The sequence below is a fragment of the Quercus lobata genome, chromosome 4 (assembly GCF_001633185.2).
Source record: "Quercus lobata isolate SW786 chromosome 4, ValleyOak3.0 Primary Assembly, whole genome shotgun sequence".
Lineage (NCBI taxonomy): Eukaryota > Viridiplantae > Streptophyta > Magnoliopsida > Fagales > Fagaceae > Quercus > Quercus lobata.
Window position 1 is genome coordinate 64776335 of NC_044907.1, and position 24300 is coordinate 64800634.

At 35.5% G+C, this 24300-nt stretch overlaps 2 protein-coding genes and 1 long non-coding RNA gene across 3 annotated transcripts; 1 reads left to right on the forward strand and 2 right to left on the reverse strand.

Moving 5' to 3' along the window:
• Nucleotides 1–1889: 1889 nt before the first annotated feature.
• LOC115983783 (ATPase WRNIP1-like) lies at nucleotides 1890–4040 on the forward strand. The gene has a single exon (XM_031106558.1). The coding sequence runs from the start codon at nucleotides 2061–2063 to the stop codon at nucleotides 3798–3800; it is 1740 nt and encodes a 579-aa protein (XP_030962418.1). The 5' UTR covers nucleotides 1890–2060; the 3' UTR covers nucleotides 3801–4040.
• Nucleotides 4041–9499: 5459 nt separating this feature from the next.
• Nucleotides 9500–11130, reverse strand: LOC115983958. Its single transcript, XR_004090317.1, has 2 exons — nucleotides 10704–11130; nucleotides 9500–9964 (listed from the first exon to the last, which is right to left on the reverse strand). It is a non-coding gene; the product is annotated as an uncharacterized LOC115983958 (long non-coding RNA).
• Nucleotides 11131–14436: 3306 nt separating this feature from the next.
• On the reverse strand, nucleotides 14437–19454 carry LOC115988031 (coproporphyrinogen-III oxidase 1, chloroplastic-like). Its single transcript, XM_031111660.1, has 8 exons — nucleotides 18715–19454; nucleotides 18539–18614; nucleotides 17199–17293; nucleotides 16590–16673; nucleotides 15299–15386; nucleotides 15061–15185; nucleotides 14856–14954; nucleotides 14437–14746 (listed from the first exon to the last, which is right to left on the reverse strand). Exons 1-8 carry the CDS (start codon nucleotides 19288–19290, stop codon nucleotides 14678–14680), a joined length of 1212 nt encoding a protein of 403 aa, XP_030967520.1. The 5' UTR covers nucleotides 19291–19454; the 3' UTR covers nucleotides 14437–14677.
• Nucleotides 19455–24300: the final 4846 nt, after the last annotated feature.

A 24300-nucleotide genomic window follows, 5' to 3' on the forward strand; every position in this document is an offset into this window, starting at 1 on the left:
TAGGCGTTCGGAGAAATCTGGGTGACGGACAATCCCAGACAGTGCAAGAGTTCCCTATGAAGTGTAGAGAGCGGGAACCGAAGTCCTGCCTTCAACACCTGCTCGTATACTCCAACACCTTCTACCCCTTCATAGTAACACTTCTCCGTCACATAGGGTAGACGGATGGGAATGTAATCCGAAATTTGGAAGTTGGTTCTAAAAGTACTGAAATGTCTCTCCCTGATGACGGATGTGAACCTATGCACTGTCCACTCTGGTAACATGATGAATTGCCTTAGTCCATCAGCACCTGCAACGGGCTCCAGTGCTTGATTCCCGTCGTCAGCAGGACCCTCTATCTCAACTATCTCCACATCCTCATTTGTTGAGGACGAAGAGGATGCAGACGGACTCCTATCTTCGCCAGGACTCTCTTGGTCTTTATGACCGGACGGGTATACATTCTCGTATTCCGTCCCGTCACGAACCACCGACTGGTTACTTGACGCACTAGACATTTCCTACAAATCGACGGTAAAACCTAAGACTGATGAGTTTGAAAGTGTTGACGGGTGTAATAAGCCTAACAAAAAGGCATAGACGGAAATGTAACTTGGCTATTATGATAAAGCAAGTACTTACCACTCTTGGAGGAAAATTGACGGTTGGTGTGTTCTGCGGATACAAGTCCTCGACGGAGCTCTCTGACAAGGTTGATGAGTTTGCTCTGACAAACGATTCTTGATTGAAAATAGTAGAAATGGAAGAGCAATGCGCTTTATATATATAGGAAATGCACGGGAGACGAAGCGACGCTTCGATCCGATACAAAGCCCATTCAGATATTGACACGTGGCATACCTAATAAATGCTGACAACCTGTCACCTCACGTCAACTGATTGTACCCTTTATGGAGCCGTCAACTTCGTTAAATCTTCATCCGTCAACGTGTTCCATCTAGGAACGTCATAGTCTTAACCGTCACCATTAGCAATCCTTTATCGTCATGCCCAGTTATATTTAACCGTCACCCTAGTGATCCGACCACTTAAGGTCTTGACGGATCATAGGGTGAAGGGGGCAACTGATGGGGTAAGAAATCGCCAAACATTGGGCCTGACGACCTCGGGCTCATAGGCCAGTATTAAACATGGGCCGAGGACTTAGCATCACTTAAAATATTTGTATACACGTTTGGGATCCGAGGAAACCCTAGGAAGATCAAGATATTCGCATAAAAGAGAATTCCAGAAAATCCGCCCTACAAGGGAATACTTGTCCATCACGCCTAGGATTGTTAGAAGTAGAGTCCCATATGGAAAGGACTTGGACTCCAAGAAGGAAAAGTCGACTCTCCACTACTATAAAAAGCCCTGATAACCTCGCGAAGAAAGGTACGCATAATTTACCCTCTCTAGCACTCTAGAGTTGTGAGAAAAATTCTAACTTGACCTTCGGAGAACATTGGGCCGGCACCACACCGGTGCTCTCCAAAGGGTTTTCTTTCGATTGTTCTTGTTGTGCAGGTTCGCTTTGAGTCGCGAGTGCGGTGTGACCTATTGGTGATATTTTCGGCATCATCATCATGAGTTTCGTAATGTCACCTTCTCTCATGTGCGTCGATAAGGTAATAGGCCTGCACAATTTTTAGCAAAACATGCTCTAGGCATGATTGATTATTCAGCTTAGATTGAAGAGTGTCATTATTTTTTAAAACAAGCTTACCCATAATGTATTTTTATCTTTAAATTTTGAATGAAGTTGTTATCTTTTCCATAAAAATAAATAAATAAATAAATAAAAGTTTTCATGATTTTAGGATCAAATATTTTATATATATATATATATATATATATATACACACACAAACGTGGCAAACAAAGAAAGAATGCTGTCCATTCCGTCTTCTGTCTTTTCAGTTTTCCCTTTTGGAGCCAAAAAGTGGGCTAAAAAGTACATAAAACTTTACTTTTAACAAAAGAAGCCAAGAAATTAGAGTTCTCATCACCACTCCAGACTTGTCATAGACTAACCAAAATTTCTCTGCCAGACTCCGAACTCCCCCAATTCCCAAAAGATGATGGAAGAGAATGAAATGGAGATGGAACAGCTACTGAGTATGGGCTTTCCAGACGAATTGGCAGCCCAAGCCTTAGCCGCTACCGGCGGCAAATCCACTCTCAAAGCCACCGAATGGATTCTCAACCATAAATCCACCCCCGCCGCCGCCACCACCACCACCACCACTTCTACTCCACCTCCTCCTCCTCCTCCTCCTATCAACAACAACAACCCATCTCCATTCCAACCCAAACTCGACCGTTTCTTCCACTTCCATTCCAAACCCTCCACCACCAACAACAGTTCCCCACCACCTCCCAACGCCGTACCTCAACAAGAACAACCACAAAAATCAACAAATCCAATCTCCAAGCGTCCCAAACTATTACTCTCAAAAAACCCACTTCCACAACAACAACAAAACGACAAGCCCCACGAGCCCTTAGCAGAGCGCATGCGACCTCGTACCATAGACAACGTCGTCGGGCAAGACCACCTTCTTGGCACAAACTCTCTCCTTCGCTCCGCAATCCAATGCAATCGTCTCCCTTCTATTGTCCTCTGGGGTCCTCCTGGTACTGGTAAGACCTCCATTGCCAAAGCCATTGTTAATTCCTGTTCTTCCTCTTCTTCTTGTTCTTATAGATTTGTTTCACTATCTGCTGTTACTTCTGGGGTTAAGGATGTTAGGGACGCGGTTGAGGATGCTAGAAAACTAAGAATTTCGTATAGTAAGAGGACTGTGTTGTTTGTGGATGAAGTTCATAGGTTTAATAAGTCTCAACAGGACTCTTTCTTGCCGGTTATTGAAGATGGGAGTATTGTCTTCATGGGTGCCACTACGGAAAACCCGTCTTTCCATTTGATTACACCTTTGTTGTCTCGGTGTCGGGTTTTAACTCTTAATCCCTTGAAACCCCATCATGTTGTGGTCCTGCTTAAGCGGGCCACGGACGATTTGGACAAGGGATTGGCACGGAGTGTAGGGATGCGTATTGATGTGAATGAGGAAGCTGTTGAGTTTATATCTGCGAATTGTGATGGTGATGCTCGCGTGGCATTGAATGCTTTGGAGATTGCTGCTATTTCAGCGGCTGCCCGGGTTCATGGGGACCAATCTAAAGGTGTAGAAGGAGGAACCCAAGGTGGGAATTTGTTGGAAAATGAGGAAAATGGGATCTGTTCATTGAAAGCCATTGTCACACTGGATTATGCTAAGGAGGCACTTCAGAGTAAGCATCTTGCTTATGACAAAGGTGGTGATGAGCACTATAATCTGATCAGTGCACTTCACAAATCTATGAGAGGAAGTGATGCAGATGCTGCAATTTATTGGTTGGCAAGAATGTTAGAAGGAGGCGAACAACCTCTCTATATTGCACGGAGATTGATAAGGTTTGCAAGTGAGGATGTTGGGTTGGCGGACCCATCTGCACTTAACCAGGCTGTCGCATGCTACCAAGCCTGCCATTTCTTGGGAATGCCTGAGTGCAATGTGATTCTTGCACAATGTGTGGCTTATTTGGCTTTGGCTCCCAAGTCTGTCTCTGTTTATCGAGCTGTAGAGGCTGCACAGAAAGTAGTGAGGGAATCAGTTGGACAGAACGAGGGAGTGCCTCTTCATCTGAGGAATGCACCAACGAAGTTAATGAAGGAACTTGGTTATGCTAAGGACTATATATACCCCCCTGATAATCCATCTGCAACTCAAAGTTATCTACCACCCTCACTACAAGGGTACAAGTTCCTTGATTAGCCTACAGTAATAAAAATGATGGATGAGAAGCGATTTAGTTAGTGCAGGAGTTTTTGGAGCTACTACTTTGTGTTGGTTTGATACTCCTTACATTTCCCTTTTTGTAGATTCTATGTTCGTTATATTATATTGGTACTTGTTAAGCATCAGCATGTTTTCAAAATTACTAACAAATATGTTGAAGAATGTAGTAGAATGTTCAAATGTGTGCCAGATACGTTTTGACTTTCGTATGAGAAATGATGGAATTTGGGCCCACTACTTGACCTGGCTTCTGAAATCTATATTTATGTTGCTTGAAGTTTCACACTATCTATTTACCTAATTAATTAATTTGATTGGTTCAAGTTGTTGGTTTCTTTAATGCAAGAGACATCTTCTTGAAAAATCTCCATGAACAAGAGAACTTCTTGTTATGTGTAAGAGGGAAATTTTTTGAACCAGATTGGGGAAAGACATCTTATTATTATGCTAGTGGTTTCAAGTTTCAACAATCATCTGGTGGAAACTTCAGAGGTTTGGACTTTGCTGCAACTACGTTGCATATGGTAACCAAACGAGTTTCCAAACATTTTGTGGAGGCATTAGGATAGAGTTTGCTGAAAGAACTTCTGACACTTAACAATTTGGAAATTTTGAAGGGAAAATGTGGCGGACATTTTTAATCTCCTGGAAATGGTTAAATTTGGTGGAACAAGAAATGTGGCATTATTTGTTGAAATCTATAAGAAATTTCGAAGTTACTGTTTTGATAAAATAAAGTTTTATTATAGAATTTATGATATCTTAAGTCTATTATAAACATTCAATGCCTGAATGAAAATGTACAGTGATTTAATAAATTTACTAAGTGATTTTGTTCGCTCATGGGTATACTCCGATTAATATTTCCAGTGCTTTCTTGCCTTTACTTTTTCAACAATTAATTATTGGAGGTCTTTATTTGTTTGGAAATTTGATCCTGGTGGATGTTTTAAAATTTGGATATGGTAAAAATATTTATAGATGTGTTGAGAGAAAGTTCTTGTTTAATAACGAGTGGAAATTTGTGGAACTAATGGAAACTATAAAGTCAGTGCAGGAAGAAGTGGAATACAATCTCCCTAACCATGTCAATGAACGTGAATGGCTTCTATCTAAATGAAGCCTTCTTGTGGTATGTTATGAGTGCAGTTTCTTAAAAATGTAATGGTCCCTGAATTCACTTCTTTCCATGGACAACAAGATTTACTATATAGTAGTTCATTATGCCTCATGAAATATATTTTCCCTTTTATGTATTCTTACATTTTCAATTTATTTTATCTTCAGGTTTCTAGTTGTACTTGTTTTCTGACCTTTTGTAATGGGAAATAGATATCAAGTGGGCTAGTTAAACTCTTTTTTTCTGGTATAAGCAGCCTGCACCTTTGTTAATTTTATTTCTGCACAAGAAGCTTTCTTAACTGGCTTCATACTTAGCTGAATGAATCATATATTCTAGAGTAATGTGTTAAGTTTGATGAAAAAAGGCCTTTCTCTTTATGCTATATGCTAACCATACCTATAGAGAGAAAAATTGGTAAAATGGTCTCCGATTAAGTTTCTTTAACCCTTTAAAATTTCAACCTATGTTGTATTCCTTTTTTTTTTTACACCTCTCTAATCATATGGTCAGACTGAGCCTGTTCTCATCATAGCTCTCATCATTCTAACGAATTAGGTGACTTAGGTTACGAGCTAACAAAAAATCTCTAATATGTCTTGCATGTTTAGTTAGGTTATGAGCTAAAGAATTGCCTAGTTTATGCATGTGAGAGAAAGAAATAAAACTATAGGCATTTGTGGTGAACTTGGCAGAAGCTAGGATATGACCATAAGAGGTGAAGGATTCTTCTTCGCTTACGAGTTCCTTAATTACAACTTCAGGGTCCGTCAAGGATGAAAGATGAGAAGCCGAGTTCATGAGCAAAAGAGATGGCTCTCGCTACAACCAAAGCTTCAACTTCGTTATTTTATTGAAACATCTCTCTTTGCTCTGTATTTTATTTTATATTTTATATTTTATATATATATATATATATATATATATTTTATATTTTTAAATACGCATCTTTGGACCATCCACAAGTGAAAAGGTTAGGATGGAATTTGACAGTGGAGAAATAGTATCTTCTCACCAATTGCATCGAGTAGTGAAAGTTAATCAGCCTCCTGCGTCAAGACTGCAGGTGCAGTAGATTCAGGGTTGCTAATTAAAGCACCACCATATTCACAGGTCTATTGGTAATACCGTAATAGGTACCTTTTGAGATTGAAAACCTTTCATCTTAAATGCCAATTCTTCATCAATTTGTTTTCAAATCTACAAAGACAGGCACAACAAAATCTTACTATTTTCACAGGCTGAGGTGGCATCCCACCATTCGTCAAAGTAAAATCAAATGATAAAAGAGGTTGAATTCTTCAATGGGTAAAACAAAATTTCACAATATTTTCATAAGTTGAGGTATCAACCCACTAAAGGTAAGAATAAAATGAAATTATAAATTTTTTTTAAAAAAAAAAATTATACTTGAACTTACCACAATGCACAATTCAAAAATCAAAACAATGACAGTGTAAAAATATTGTGAGATTTTATTGTGCCTATAGACTTTCTCAATCCATAACTCTTGAAAAGATTAGGTACGTCATGCTATTAGACATTATTATGACTTTCATACTTAGGCATGTTCACGTATCAAGTTCAATCAGGTTTTTGTTCAACCAATAACCCAAACTGATCATGTTGGATTGAACTAATGTCAATCGACCATGGTCAAATTATCAATTGAACGAGAGAGGAGAGAGGGGTTTGACCAAAGTAAGAGAAAGAGATGAAAGGATGTTGGTTCGGACCCATCACAATATGAGAGGGATGTTACAATTAAACCATAATTATATTTTTATAAATACATAAATTTATAAATAAATAAATAAAATTTAAAAAAAAAATAATACTTTTGTTATGTTGAGCACAACCTTTTGGTAATGAGAAATGAAAATTATTAGAGTACTAGCCAAAAGAGGTTTTGTTATCACTAATTTATCTATGGTTGATTTTAAGGAATGATGTCCCACGTTGAATCATAATATTTAAGAGGAAGTAATTAATATTAACATAATTGAACACATCTCTTAAGTTTAAATTTTTTGGGTAAAGTAGTGCTCCAATATGTTATATTAACCATAAGTATGGGTTATCTTCCCAAAAAATGAATCGAGGTAACTTCCTAATTCTAAAGTGTACCACTGGTCGAGAATGGTATAGACAAGTTGGCCAAATAGATTATGCTGAGTTCTAACTTACACCATCTTTTTTGTCAATGTAGGTTTACTATTTTAACTTTTCCTTACACACGGTTTGAAAGTATATGACTATAAAGGTTTATGGATTATCAGGTGCTGGTAAATAGTAGATGCCTCATTCCTTTGGCTTCCAAATGTTGAATTTATTTAATACACAGAACAAGCAGAACATCCTATGTACACTGTCTCGAATAATATAAACTATAAAGTAAAAAAAAAAATTAAAAAAAAAAATTGTTTCCTCTCTCTCTCTCATGCATACACATTCCTCTCATATTCACGATAAATCTCACAATAAATTTAATTAGTGAGATCTATCATAAATGTAAGAGAAGGGAGCACCATGTCACCTGTCTCAAACATATAACATACACATATTAACAGACTTACATTTTATATCTCATATTTTCAATTATAGTATTGGGTTCTTTTGGATACCCCCAATATTGTATTTGAGTATGGATTTGGATATTCCATATGGTATTGGGAAATGAGGCCATTGGAAACACCACTACAAAACTTTTGATATGAACTTTACTACTTACCTTAAAATAAATTGTACTTAATTAAGTAATTAAAATAAACGCCCTTCCTTTTTTTTTTTTTTTTTTACTCTTTTTCTTAGGGGATATTACAACGTGCTTACGCAATAATCAAACAAATTACTCATGCCTGCCTAAACACAAAACTTTAGTGGTAATTTATTCTAGACAAGAGAAGCACAAAAACAGAATTCATTATGGAACAAAAATAAATCAATTTGATTAACCTAGTGCTTTCTTATCATACTAAAAGACTAGTAAAAGTAATAATTAGACATGGCAAAACGATTCAGAATTTTCTGACCCGACCCGAAAAATACCCGACCCGAACCCGATTTTTTTGACCCAAAGCAAAAACGGGTTGACCCGTGACCCGACCCGTGTTTTGTGCGGGTCAACCTGACTCGACCCGAACCCGAACCATTTTTTTAAAACTTTTTTTTTGGGTAAAAAAAATAGTGAAATTAAGACAATATTGGTTTAATTGTTTATTGTGAGCTTTAAGGAAACAATTGATACATTTACATAACTGTATGCAAATTAATTGAAAAATAAATGGTTGAGCATTCTGTAATGAGTAAAGATTTTTAGATATCAAATAGCAAAGTACATGCCAAGATAATCTGGTTACAGTAAAGTTAAAAACAGATTTAAAATTGTAGATATGTGTGAGACACATTCACGAGTGTGAAAATAGTAAAGCCAAAGTATCAAATTAGAATAAATTATGAATGCTTAGATCTATTTTTTAACAATTTATGTTCAAAATAAATGGCTTTTCAAAATAAATTATGATATTTCCTAGAGTTTGTGTTGCTTAACAATGATATGATCTTCATAAAAGAGACTAGGTATAAATAAGTAAGCAATCAAACTTTAATGTATATCTCAAATTGAAATAGAGTGTCAACCACAATTGATAATAGATTATAAAATTAATTTTTAAAATTGTAACTTTCTTATATGTTTTTATTCTTTATCAAATGAGTTATCCAATAAGTCATTTGTAATTTTTTTTTTTTTGGAATGTTGATATTGTGTAAAAATAAAACTTGCATATTTGTTTTACTTATCTTTGTGTTGTTTTGTTTTAGATAGCAATGTTAGGATTTGTATAATTTTAAAATTATTGAATAAATATTAATAAGTTTAACTGAGTTTATTCTTGATATAAGTAGTGAATGCAAAATAATGCATTTTACATCAAGTAATATATTGCATAACTATCCAAATGGCAAATACATATTGTTTTCTTTATAAAAAAAAATAAAAAATAAAAAAAATAAAAAATAAAAAATTTTATATGAAAAATACGGGTCAATCCGACCCAACCCGACCCGATCCGCAACCCGATTTCAACCCGCTTAAAATGACCCGTGACCCGATTGTCCCGACCCAAACCCGACCCGACCCGACCCGTCCGTTTTGCCATGTCTAGTAATAATGATACATCAACGCAGCCCTTGTAAAATAATGTGAGAGAAACTAATATATCAACGCAGCCCTTGTAAAATAATGTGAGAGAAACTAACATAAGATCATATTATATACATCAGGATTACCAAAAATATTATTATATACAACAGCTTCTCAAAACGATAGCTAGTCTCACACAACCCGTACCATCAGTGAATGATGGTAACAATTAACTAACATGCCAGCCGGTGTAGACACTTAGGACTCCCGAAGTAGATTTAAGGGTCTGTTTGGCATTGCCATTTTGTGGAGAAAAAAGAGCAATTTTATATTCAAACCCAAAAACAAATAGCAGCTCGGCTATGAGGGGGAAAAAATGCAAAAAAAAAAAAAAAAAAACTCGTGGGATCCTTTTTTTTTTTTTTTTTTTTTTTTTTCAAAATTTTCCAGAAAACTGTGTTTTCTTTCACAGAAACAACATTTTGCAAAGATTTTATCAAAGGCTTAATTGCATTTTTTTTTTTTTTAAAGTTTTCAAAACACAACTTCTGAAATCACTATTTCTTTCAAAATACAAAGCGTTCAAAAGGCTTACCAAACAGAGAGAACATAATTACACTTCAAGAGTCCTAACCAAAAAAAAAAGGTTTTCAAAACATAGGTTTCTTGTTCCCTTGTCTGTCAATCAGTCTTTAAACTCTGTTCTGTTGTGTTCTCTCAGTTGTACTTTGTGTAGTGCGTGTTGTAATCAGCACATAGACATCAAAGTTTGAATTTTTTTTCTCTCCCCCTTCTGAAAAGTGGGGGTTTCCTTAATGCTCTCCAATTGCTCCATCAAAAAAATATTCCCCCAAGCCCACGCCTCTCACCTTGGTACTGCATATACCATTAGTAGTCAATACAAGGCATAACTGTCAATAAGTTTCACACGTAAGATAAATAGAGCCAATTTAGTTCACTATTATCCTATTCAACCAATGAAAACATACAACCACCAAAGAAAACTGGAGTAAACAAGCCTGCTCTCTAATTTGCACCAGTAAAGAGATAAAACCAATAAACATCAGTCTGTTGATGAGGTGGGCGTTATAAAGATAATGCAACACTCAACACTGAAGGAGATAATTTATCTGCTCATTTTGATTCAGAAATCAAAGGGCAGACCCAAGCTAGAGTTATCAATGTCCTAAGGTTGGGTCACTTCGAAATTGCTATGTACAAAATTGCCCAGTGCAACCTGCCCCTTAAAGGGTTAGGAAACCTAAACCAGAGCCAGTAATAAACATGGTAATAAAACTAACTTTATATTCCTAAATAACTGAAATGATGAAAGTAAAGTCACAAATGAGTTGATTATTCATGGCTGGTTGGGGAGCCAAACTTTGATGCAATCCCTTCACTTTGGGCCCCCAAAACTCATCCTAAAACATAAACACCTAAACAACATAAGTTCATAACAGGCAAAGAAGGGCAGGTTGGCTTGGCAAGTCTGGTCTGAATTTGCAGGCATTCTTTCTAAATTCAAGGGTATGATAACAAGCTCAACTTAAAAATAAAAATAAAACTACGAACAAATTCCATGTGTTCAATAATTGACTAACAGGATGTGATTTACCTATAACCCCATCCCACATGTTTTCATCCAAGCAAAAACAACATATTGATGAATTTGATGAGCTTCTGAATTGGCTTATATATTGGAGTGCTGACAAGTTGTTCCTCCACTGCTTCTCAACAAGTTACTTCAGGTGAACTCAAAGGGGCTGTTTTACCAGAACTTTGACAGTTTGATCTTAAAATGCCCTCTTTCTTCTGTGCAATCAATTCAAAAGGGGCGAAACCAGCCTATATATTGGGCTGGGTTGGAATCTCAGGGGTGGATCAGCTATTAGGATTGCATTGTTGTGTACGTACAAAACAATTTTAAATCCCATACATCATACAAATGTTGAGATATCAACCCAACTTGTAAATTGAGTGCATTTAGGTGAATTTCAAAAACACATGTTACTAAAAACGAGAAGTCACCAAGATTGATAACAAGAAATATACCTGGATATATAAAAATAATCATCGCACCATTTCTTCAATCAAGGATAGAATGTAGGATCAAAGCGCTTTTCTGAACCTACACACACACACACACAATTTCTAAAATTCAAGAACTTTTTGAAAATAAAAACCAAACCATGTATTCATTTCTCCTTAGTGCTGCTATAGATGCACAATTGAATGTCAGAACTACTATCCTTAATCTGGTGTTGACAAATGTATACCTTCATAAGATGATAGATTAAGCATATGCAGAACCCTCAAATTACTACTCCTTTCAATACTCAAATCCTTCAATGGGACATGAGATGCAGAATTAGACACTAATACAATACTTGCATCATCTCACATAATAAATGGGGTCAATATTAAATTGAATGATGTGTGTTATTGCAATTTTACAAGAACCCATTATTCAAAATGTTAGTTACGTTTCATTATGTAAATCAAAAAGAATCTAATCCTTACAATTACACATTCCTATCAACAACAAATTTGTATTATTTGAGGACCAAGTGATGCATATTTGAAATTAATATTTGATGGTCTTCTTTTTTTCTTTTTTTTATAAATCCCATTTTGGTAAGTGATTTATGGTATGGGTTGGTGTAGTGTATTAGTGTGGGTGTGTTGTAATAAGAATAAAAATCAGCGCATAGACATCAAAATTCGAATTTTCTTATCTCTGACCCCCATCTGAAAAGTGGGGGTTTCCTTAATTCTCTCCAATTGCTGCGTGACCTTTTTCTGAACAAGATCAAGTGAGTTGAAGAGCCTCTGAGCAGTTGTTAGGGATGATGAATTTGATTTCATCTTATCTCTATTGATAACGGAGTGAATGGTGTGGATTAGATTCTGAAGCACTACAGCATCATCAGTTGTGTACGGCACCCGAAACCGGAACCGATCAGCAGAGATGGAGAAGTTAGGGTTCATGATTTTAGGAGCATTGTGAGGAGTAAATGGAGTCCCAATTTGTTGTTCTCGAGATGAGAAAAACGAAACGGGAATAACACTAACAGGACTCTTCGGACTCCCAAATTGTTCTTCTTCTTGAGAAGGAGAAGGAGAAGAGTAAATGAAAAAGGAAACAGGAGTCCCACTGAATCGAGAAGCCATGGATGAATGAATTAGAATATCACTTCAAATTTCAAACTCAGAGAGAGAGATAGAGAGAGTCGGTTGAAGAATGCGTGGAACAGAGGAAGGAGATCAAGGCATGAGTGTAGAAAGAATGGGTTATATAGGTGCTCAAGGCGGTTTACGGTTAGCGTTTGCGTTAAGCTACCGCGTTATGCTTAAACGCTGCCGTTTTTTGTTATTTTTTAAAAACCCTTGTTCTGCTACTTTCATTTGTTTTTTCCCCCAAATATTCTATATATATATATATATATATATATTTAACTAATATTTTTCTAGATTCTAAAATAGTTAAATAAATAAATAAATTCTACACCAGTTTTCAATTAATTAAAATTTAAAAATGCGTACAAGTTTTGTGTGTACTAAAAAAAGGTGAAATTTTATGAGGTTTGCAAAATAGGCTCAATATTATATAGGGTTTAAGGGTTTTTGTGTTTTTCTGAAATTTATGGTTGTAATTTGGAATATAAAATTAATAAATAGAATTATTATGATATGAAAATTCATAAGACCTACAAATTGATGTGGCATTATGTTGGAATGGCTTGAATTGTTAAAAGTGATAGCTTGACATTAGCCAACAAACCATCAGGAAGTTGCATGATTTCTTACGTGAAGAAATGCAAGAAGTTATACTAAATGTTGCATGAACTCGTGGCATTGACTTCTTTGTTGATAGAAGTCTTGCATTATCGACATGCATACATACTTCACCTTTTGGCCGAAATATATGACCCTATTGGCATTCATGAATTGTCAAGAAAGGGTAAGGAGCTACAATTGAAGTTACCAAATATATGCTAGCTGAAATGTATGACTCCATTGGCATCAAATATTTTCGATTTTATATTATATGATATAAGATTAGACGGAGAAATTAAAGATTTTCAAATTTCACAATTTCATAATGAATCGAATAACAAGGAGCATCTCATCATTGGCCTGAAGAGCGTTGAGCAATAACCTTATTCATCATGGTACCCCCCTTCTCTCAAAAAAAATTACAAACCTAAAAGAAGTAGCATTGCTCATCACAGTGTCGCATCATTGTTGCATTTACAAGTTAATCAATCTTTGTCAACGAGAGAGAGAGAGAGATCCTTTAATCCAAATATCCTTCGACTGAAGATATTAAGATCAGTGGCCTATCCTTTGATCCTATTGTTTTCTTTCTTTTTCATTTTTTTTTTTTTTTTTTCCTATCCTGTGTCTGAGTGGTACCTAGAATAAATAAAATAAAAATTTTACTACCAAACACATGTTGGATACATTTGTACCCATACTTGTTTCAGACATTTGTACTCTGCCATTTTTAGGCATACCTGTGCAACCTAGCAAGATTGATAAAAATTAATTGGAGTGGACGAAAGGACATAAATTAGAATCCAAAAAACTAAGAATAAAAAGAACTTTTGAAAGTTTTGGAAAAAAAATCTAATTTTATGTACAATTTAAAGATGAAAACAATATTTTTAGCCCTTTCTCTTTTACAGCATTTTTCACTACTTCCTAAGATTAAGTTGGTGGTTTACATTAGTCCATCAAAAACACAACTTTTATTATGGATAGGAAATAAAAGACCACATCAACCGCTGCAGAAAAAAAAAGCATGGTGCTAAAATAAATGATAGTTACATGGACTTCTGGCATTCAAAATTCATTAAACGCATCTAAATGCAGATTACTATCTCATTATTGGCGTGGGGTCTGTACTTAGGTATCTAAAGATTTCACAACTTTGAACAGTTTATAATTGAACTTCTAACCTGATTTACCAAAATAAAACTGGAGGAAAAAAATTTAGGGAAATACCTTCTGGTTGTTGAGAATGTCCCAACGCACCAAGAATGCTAAATATGCAGCATTTTGTCAAAATTGGTGTTTTTTTTCATGGCAATTTATACACGAACACAAAAGGGTTCCAATATCTGTACTGTCAAGCCAAAATGGAATGAATAAATCCAATTTCTTACAGTGATTTTATGTGAGATCTAGGAGTATGAGTACTAGATCACTCATACTCCTAGATCTCACATAACAGTTAAGTGGCAAGAAAAACTGTCCCCGGTTTATCATGACTCAACAGCTAGCTGACTGGTAATAAAAGTGCTTGCTGAAAAATATTACTAGAAAATTATTAAAATTATTAAATGTATAGTGGAATTATTCAACAATGTATTTTTTTCGCCAGAAAATTTTTATTAGTCCTCAACAAAAGATAGCGTACTCATAATTTTATGATTTACATCTCTATCACCTTTTACTAGTGAATTACATTTGTCCTATACACCAATCACTAACTTCTAACCATGCAATAAAAAACACTCATTGAAGAATAGAATAAAGGGGAGAAGTGGGGAAGGGATGATACAAAGACATTAATTTTGAACAATGTTAGATCCATTCCTTTGGATTGATGCAGGCATCTAATAATTTCCACTCTTCAGTTCCATTTTCCGGTTTCTGCAAACATCAAACAACAAAACCATCCCCACATTATGATTCAAGGATATTCCACTTTCTAGCATTACCATACAAGAAGTATTCATTCAGAAAGATCCGAAAAGCTTACATGGTCATATTCCCACCGAGCTGTTAGTGGGAGAGAAACAAGAATACTCTCAATTCGACCTCCTGTCTTTAGTCCAAATGTTGTACCACGATCATAAACCTTTGTTAATAAGAAAACACGTTAACAAGGCCTCATGACAAAGAAAAAAACAAAGAGTTAACAGATGTCTAATGTTTAATAATATCTTTAGAGCCAGCTTTGGTACCAAATTGAATTCTACATAACGCCCTCTTCGCAATTGCTGCCATGCCTTGTGCTGGTCTGTGAATGGCGTATCCTTTCTTTTTTCTATGATTGGTATGTAAGCAGGAACCACAGAATTGGCACATTCTACAAATTGACAATAGATGTGAGCATGAAGAGAATTGAACTGCGACAAAACTAAAGAGTTCTTATTGAAAAACACATGATAAGACATCAATTCTATATTCTCAAGCAATTACCAGTGGCAAAGGAAAGAAGCATCTCTTGATCATAGTCATTTAGATCATCAAAAAATATTCCCCCAAGCCCCCGCCTCTCACCTCGGTGCTGCATATACCATTAGTAATAAAGGGTAGAAAATTCAATACATTTCACATGTAATATATATAGAGCCAAGGTAGTTATAACAGATCACTTCTATCCTATTCAGCCAATGAAAGTATCAACAACCAAAGAATACTGGAGAGAACAAGCATGCTCTCTGATTTGCACCAGTAAAGAGAAAAAAACCAATAAACATAACTCTGTAGATGAGGTGAGTGATATAAAGATAATGTCAACACTGAAGAAGAGAGTTTTGCTGATCATTTTGATTTTGAAATCAAATGGCAGACCTAGCGAGAGTTGTTAATGTCCAAACTCCAAAGTTCAGGTAACTTTGGTATGTCCAAATTGCCCAGTACAACCTGCCCCATAAAGGGTTAGGAAACCTGACCCAGAGCCAGTTATAACAACTTAACAAGGAAATAAAACTCACTTTAAATTACTAAATAACTCCAAAGATGAAAGTGAAATTACAAATGAGTTGAAATTAATGGCTGGTTGGGGAGCCAAACTTTGATGCATTTCCTTCACTTTGGGCCCCAAAAATTCATCCCAATACACAAACACCCAAACAATAAGAGTTCATAATAGGCAAAGAAGGGCAGGTTGGCTGGTCTGGTCTGGTCTGGTCAGAAATTACAGGCATTCTTTCTAAACTCAAGGGTATGATAATAAGCTCAACTTTAATAGAAAAAAAGAAACACTATGAAGGAATTCCATATAGCATTCAATAACTAACATACAAAATGTGGTTTACCTATAACCCCATTCCACATGTTTGCCACCAACTTGTTCCTCCACTATGTCTCAACAAGTTACTTCAGGTGAACTCAAAGGGGTTGTTTTACCATAACTTTGAAGGTTTGAACTTAAAATGGTCTCTTCCTTCCATGCAATCAATAAATATGGGGAAAAGCAACCCATATATTGGGCTGGGTTGGATTCTCGCAGGTGGGTCTAACTGTAAGGATTACATTGTTGTGTACAACTTGTTGACGTACAAAGCAATTTTAAATCCTAAACTTCATACAAAGGTTGAGATATCAACCCAACTTGTACATATGAGTGCATTTAGGTGACATACAAAAACATGTGTTGCTAGAAATGAAAAGTTATCAAGATTCATAACAAGTGTAAGAAAAATCAATGCATCATCAGCTCCACATTATAAGTTTTAATAATAGTAAGATTTAAAAGGAAATATACCTTGATATAGAAATAATCATCGCACCATTTCTTAAATCGAGGATAGAATGTAGGATCAAATTTGTCACAAGCACTTTTTTGAACCTACAGAAGAAGCTCAATATCAGTATGCCTAAACCCATTAGTGTTATCACACAAAATTTCTACAATTTAAGATCTTTTTATCTTTGATAAGTTAAAATTTAAGAACTTTTTGAAGATACAAACCAAACCATGCATTCAATTCATCTTAAGGCTGCTATAGACACACAATTGAATGTCAGAACTACTATTCTTAATCTGGAGTTGACAAATGGACACCTTAAGAAGATGATGAATTAAGCATATGCAGAAGCCCCAATTTATTTCTCCTTTTGGTTCTACTCATTTATTCTGAAGAACTAGCCTATTTCTCATATAAACCAGAAAAAGAAAAAAAAATCCCATTCTAGTTCATTCCAAACAGACAAACTTTGTTTTGAACCTATGCAAGGAAGCACAGTGAAAGAAGCACCTCAAATTTTTGGAACCTATCATTACGAATAATATGATTTGTTTATAAGAGAAAGAAAGCTGGTCAATATTTCAATTAAAGGAAATGATTCAATGTCAGATGTTTAAAGCGAATACCGAATGGAAATGCTTGACATCCTCTTCAAAGATGTAAGCAGGTGTCAAATCAGTTCCTCCACCAAACCACCACTGTCTGGGTGCTCCAGGAGCATCTGCATGAATCAACAGTGAGATATCAATATACAAATGCAAATAATCATACTAATTCAAAATACACATGATCAGTGAAACAAACTTTACATACACACGCGCACACACACACACATATATATAGGCAAATAATAGGGTAGGGATGCCTTGGTTGCCAATTTACAATTATGGGGCATGAGATGAAGAATTAGACACTAATACTTGCTTTCTTTGGTACTATATGTATAATAAAAATTACTTATTAAAAAAAAACTATATGTATAATAAAAATATCTCAGACAATAAATCTATCAATAATAAAGAGAAGGAAAAGAGTTATATGTGTTATTGCAATTTTTGAAGAACTCATTATTCAATTGACATCTGAATTATAATGTTAATTATGTTTCATGTAAATCAAAAGAGTCTGATCCTTGCAGCCATCTTTCAAAGCTTAAAAAGGATGACATAAATTCCTACCAATAAGTTCATATTATCTGAGGATTAAGACAACCCAACCCAATGCAAGAAATAGCAAGAAAGAAATTATCATAAGCAAAAGAGTACTGAAATATAATAGACTCCATGTTACATCTCCACAAAGTGGTATATATTTGAAATTAACATCCGCTAAGTCATTGAACAGATAAAGTATACTCCAAGACAATCAAATTCTAATTCTTGACATCCAAAAGGCCAGAAAACCAGAAAAACATGCTCAATGAAGCTTTCTTCTTCTTCTTTTTTTCTTTTTTTTTTTAAATAGTTCCGATAGAATTTGAAACCTATGGCATGTTCTATGATGATTGCTCTTTAGCATCAAGCCAAGATGCCAAATGAGTTTCTTTTTTGGGTGTAGGCAAGATTTGAACCCAATACTATATTCGACAACAAAAGACTTTACTGATTAAGCTAAATCAAAACCCACATAGTCAATGCAGCATTTTTAACAGAAATATCCCGGGGACTCTTCTTTGCTTCTTCTTCTGTTTTCTTTTTTTTTTTTTTTTTTTTTTTTTGGTCGAAAATAAGTATTCTAGTTTAAATTGTGGTAATTCAGTGCAATACTCTATACCCAATCAAGAACTTGTTACTAACCAAAGCACATAAATAGCATCAAAAGCTATGAAACCAACGGAAAACACATAGTAATAGAGCCAGGCAATTGGTTCACACCGACACATAAACATTGGCTTATGTTACTAAAATTCCATACACAACATGTTCAATTCTGAGAAATCAAAAAAAAGCAAGCATTGAACGGGTACCTTTAGGAGCGTCAGTCTCAAAATATCGATAATTAAAATGCAATGTGGGCGCAAATGGGTTCTTTGGATGCAAAACCTGAAACACCACCACAACAAACACATTACACACATTATTGTACAAATTTGGTTAAAAAAAATAATTTCACAATCAAAAGCAGAGAAAAGAGTGAATTTACGGAGCTAATTCCGGCAGCAAAGAACGGAACGGGGCCCGGCTTCACCTCGGCGGAGGCGGTGGCGGCACGGTAAGCCTCCGGTGGCATAACCCCATAAACGACAGAAACATTAACCCCAGCTTTCTCCCAAACGGCACCGTCTTGAAGAACTCGACTTATGCCTCCGCCGCCACCAGGCCTCGACCACACATCTTCCTTAAACTTAGCTCCACCGTCGGCGCCTTCGATTGCTTTGCACACGCTGTCCTGTGCTTTCCTTATCATTTTCTCGAACCGGGATCGGACGGTGGAGGATGAAGATGATGATGATGGGGAATCATGGTCATCGGATTCGCGGAGGAATGTGTTGGGTCGTTCGGTTTCTGGGACTTCTTTTTCGATGGAAACTGCGGATCGAATTGTTGTTGTTGTTGTTGTTTTGAGTGTGAGATTGCGGGTTTGGGTTTTGGAGAAATTGAAGGAGAGTTTGGTGGTGGGTTTTGATTTTGGTGAGGTTGAGGTGAGAGGGAAAAGAGTGAAGTAGGAGGATGAGGATGAAGATGAGACAATGGCACTTGCTGTTGTTGGTGGTGACATTGGTTTGGTTTGGTTTGAATCAAATTTTGATGTAGGAAAATGAATATATATCTGAAGAAGATATAGTGGAGTGTGATGAAGAAATTTATTGAAGAGAGAGAGTTGGGATATTATATATGATGATATGATAAGGGGTGTTGTTTACAGTAAACAGTACGGTGGTGATGTTGTGGATGGATGGACTGACTTTTTCACGAGTTTGTTCTTTTTAAGTAAAACTTCAAAAACAACAGGCTGGCCGTTAACCGGCAACATCGAATAAGTAAAACCCATTAACTTCTACCGCCACCTACGCCCACCGTATCATTTACCGTTGACCTTGCCTTTCTTTTTCTTTTTTTCTTTTTTTTCTTTTTTTCTTTTTTTCAGAGACTTTCCCGGGAGATTCAACATTTTTTTTTTTTGGTCAAAAATACCACTACACACTAAGTTCAAGTAGGGGCAAAATTTAAGAATAATATGGTAAAAATACATTTTAAAACATTGTTTATAAAATAGGAATAGTATTATGTTAGTTTTCAATCACTCCACATTTACAATTTTTTTTTTAGGCTAATTGCAACTTACTTACATGTAATTTGGCCAAAATTTAAGTTGTCTACTCATAATTTGAAATTTGGCACTTGTCGTGGATTCCAGTTAGCTCAACTGGTAAAGTTTCTGATAGTTGTATAAGAGATCTAGGGTTCAATCTCCGCCTATACCAAAAACTGATTGGTGTCTTAGTCTGATGATAAAAATTAATAACAAACATTACCACCATCATTGGACCTTTCACTACAAAACCCTAGTGCGGGCTTGCAATGAATCACTGCCAACAAAAAAGAACCTTTTTTGGAGGCAAGTAACAAGAACTGCAACATGCGACGGATGCAGGGAAGAGATGGAAGATACAGTGCACGCACTATGGGGATGCCAAGTAGTCAAAGAAACATGGTGGGAGGCTATACAAGGCCGTAATCAACTTTGGGAACGCTTTCAATCTTTTCGAGACCTTCTGACAAGCATCTTCAATATTGGAGCCCCATTCCTAGCAGAAAGATTTGCATACGTTGCATGGAGTCTTTGGAACAAACATAATGCAATTCGGATGCAGTCTCATTATTTAACATACTCCATGATTTACTCGGATGCAGTGGATCGCTTAAATGAATATCGTTTGTGTCTTGACCACCATGCAAACGTGGTCCCACACCCACCCTTGGTCAAATGGCAAGCTCCATCAAAGGACCTTTACAAAGCTAACTTTGACGGAGCACTCTTCCATGACATACACTCAGCTGGTATAGGCGTGGTAAACAGGGATCACTTAGGTCAGATAGTTGCCTCTTTGTCTGAACAGACTGCACTACCCTCGACAGTGGAGGTCGTGGAAGCACTAGCGTGTCGCCGCGCAATCACCTTCGCACAAGAGATAGGTCTCCAAGATGTCATCTTTGAAGGTGATTCCGAAATTGTCATCAGCCTCCTAAACTCCAAAAGCCCATGCCTAGCTTCTTTCGGTCACATCATCGACAACTCTAAATCCATTGCTTCGTCCTTTAGATATTATTCGTTTAGCCACACGAAACGAATGGGTAACAATGTAGCTGATAAATTGGCCAAACTGGCAAAGTTTTGTAATTTTCCTCAAACTTGGTTAGAGGACATCCACCATGATGCTGCCAATTTTGTAATGATGGACAGGAGTCACAGTTGAATCAATAAAATAGCAGTATTCTTTCTCAAAAAAAAAAAAAAAAAGTGGGTTAATTGAGCTAACTAGGAATGACAATTTTTACCCAACCCATGGGTGCTTGGCCTAACCTAACCCTAATGGGCCGAGTTTTACCCAATCCATGAAACAGTAGGTTTGGGTTTGGGTTTTTAAAATAAAACTCGAAGCGGGTTTGGGTCAAGTGCGGGTTTAAGTGATACCCGCCCCGAACCCAGGCACAGACCCGACCCATTTAAAAGCAAAATTACCAATATATATATAAACCCAATTTCCTAACCCTAATTTCCTTAACATCTTCCTTCACTCTCCTCAGCCGCCCCCCATCTCCCTTCCCTCTCCTTTCCTCTCCTATTCTCATTCAACCTTACTACCTCAGCTCAACCGCCCCCCTCCCTCACCCTCACGCACTCTCACCCTCACTCACTCAGTCACTCTCACTCTTATCCCTGCATCACCGTTGCTCATCACACCCCCATTCACTCCCTCGCCATTGGCCATACCCCTCAAGCCCTCCCTCATCCATGCATCATTGCCGGCCCCCCTCACAACCTCGCTCCTTCCTCCATGTGTCTCCACCTCATTCTTTATCTTCTTTTTTTCTTTTCTTTTTTTCCTGGTTCATTTTATCTCAATCTTGTGAGTTTGTGTTTGTGTTTGTGATTTCTGTGTTTGTGTTAGGATTTGTGTTTGTGTTTGTGATTTTGAAAGGGAAAATCATAAATCTGAAATTTGTGTTTGTGATTATGATTGTGATTTTGAAAGGGAAAATCATAAATCTAAAATTTATGTTTGTGATTTTTGTGTTTGTGTTTGAGTTAGGATGTGTTTGTGATTTTGGGCCAGGCATGATGGGATAGGGCTTGTGGGCCCGACGGGGCGGGTTTGAGTTAAAAAAAAAATTATAAAAAAAAAAGTTTATTAAAAGGGGCAGGTTCAGGTATAAAGAAACCTACCCTGAACCTGATCCGTTACCATTTTTAAAGCTAACCTCAAGTGAGTAAAATGCCAAATTTCAAATCACGGGTAGTCAACTTAAATTTCGGTCAAACCACACATGAGTAAGTTGTAATTAGCCTTTTTTTTTAAAAAAATAAAATTGGCTACATGCAATTTTATTTTCTAAACAACTATCTTTTTTTTTTCATTTTTCTTTTTTTAAATACTCACCTTAAAACCCCACATTGCCTTGTTATCCACTTTTTACTACTTATCAAAAAAAAATTTAAGAGACAAGTTTTTTTTTTTTTCCTAAACAGTTAAAAAAAAAACCACCTATCAGTTATCATGTATGTGTTATTCTTACAATTTCCTACAATTATTTGTTATAAAAATTACAACAAAAAAATTGTGATAATTTTAAAAATACTTCGGACAAAAAGAAGAGGGTACTTTATGAGAAAAAAGTGGTAGATTGTGACAAATAAAGAAAAAAAATGGAATCTAACAATTTTTTTGGGCAATTGCCTGAAATTTAATGATTATTTTACTATGCGAGTTTTAGGACTTTTGAAAAAAAAAAAAAATTGTTCATATCTTTTTGTTGTTGTTTTCGGGTTTGCTTCTTCTTTCTATTTTACAATATTTATGTAATAAAAATTCATCTTCAAAGCCTTTTCAGGCTTTCTTTCTTGGGGAATTTTTCAGCCATATTTTAGCATATTTTTTACTAGTTGAAAATTATTAATCTTTAGAAGAAAAAGATAGAAGAGTTTATGAGTACACGCATGAGCGCGATCTCAATGCTAGTTTTATTTTATTTTTATTTTTTTGTTAGATAATGAATCCTTCAATTTTAAAACCAAAATAAATTTAAATCTTTCAATTGAAATCTCAAATTCCCTTAAACTTTAAAATTAAAAAAAAAAAGGCAACAAAATAAAAACTTTTTCCCCCTTCGAATTTGGACACGCTATAATCCATTTCGGTTTATTTATTTATTTATTTATTTTTATTTTTTTTAAGATAAAAGGTGACGAGATGGCAAGTACCTTCTATCAAAAGTGATGCATTGCTGGTTCGAGTCCAAAGGGTAATGCTACTTACCATGATCTCTCTTGAAACCCGTAAAAAAACAAGTTTTATACTCTAGATATAACCTTTCACACACAAGTCAATTTCAAAGCATGCATAAATTAAAACAAAATGTGGATTCAACAAAACTCTACAAGAAAATACTTGTTGGGTGTGATTTAACCACCTTAATGTGTATAAAGTGTTTGTTTGAAAATGATTTATCTAATTGCTAAATAAAATAAGCTAAATGAATTTTTGGCTAAAAGTTTAGTAGTAAAAATAATAATAAATAAATAATAATAAAAATAAAAAACAGAGTGTAACCCACAAGTCTTAAAATTTTTTATGGACCAGAACTGTACAAGCCTATAGAGCACTTTAAGCTAGCTGAAAAAAAAAAAAAAAAAAAAAAAAAAAAAAAAAAAAAAAAAAAAAAACTCTTTTCTTGTGATCTACAAACAATACATACATGATTTAAGAAGAAAGCTAACTTTTAAAATTATACTTTACCACCCTAAACTGTATCCTTAATTACACTTTGCACCCTAAATTTTTCAAATGCACGTTTTGCACCCTTTACAATAATTATTGTAACACTTTGCACCCGACATCAAATTTGATATTAACTTGATATAAAAATATGGTACCATGTGAAAAGATTTAATTGTCTCTCCTCTCTCCTGAACTTTGAATTTCTATCCAAGTTAACAATAAACTTAATGTCGAGGTGCAAAGTGTAACAAATGTGATAGTTTAAGGTACAAAATATGCATTTGAAAAGTTTGAGGTGCAAAGTGTAATTTCCCTTAACTTTTAATAATTAGCCAAACGCACACAAAATGTTATCCTCCCATCATCTATACTACTATTTAAGAGGTTTCTCCGGTTTGAGATCCTCATTTTTTTGGTTAAAAAATACCCCTATATTTCTATATTTAAATAAAGACAAAACTAAAAGACAATCATGTAAAAATATAACTTTAATTCCCACTAAAACATTGCCTAAAAAATAGGGTCACCTAATTTGAGAATTTCAACCCTTGAAAATTGAGCACACCTACCCAACACAATTCGGACACATGTCCAAAATTGATCATATTTCTACATTGTGTTCACTACAATTGACAAAAACATTAGATTGACTACAATCAATAGGCCTATGCTATAAGAAGTTTAATCAAAGGGCACGACCTATGGAGATATGTCATTGGAGAAGTTAGTAAACTAGTCAAATTAGATGATGAGATGCAATCTACCTTCAACAAACATTATGATGACTA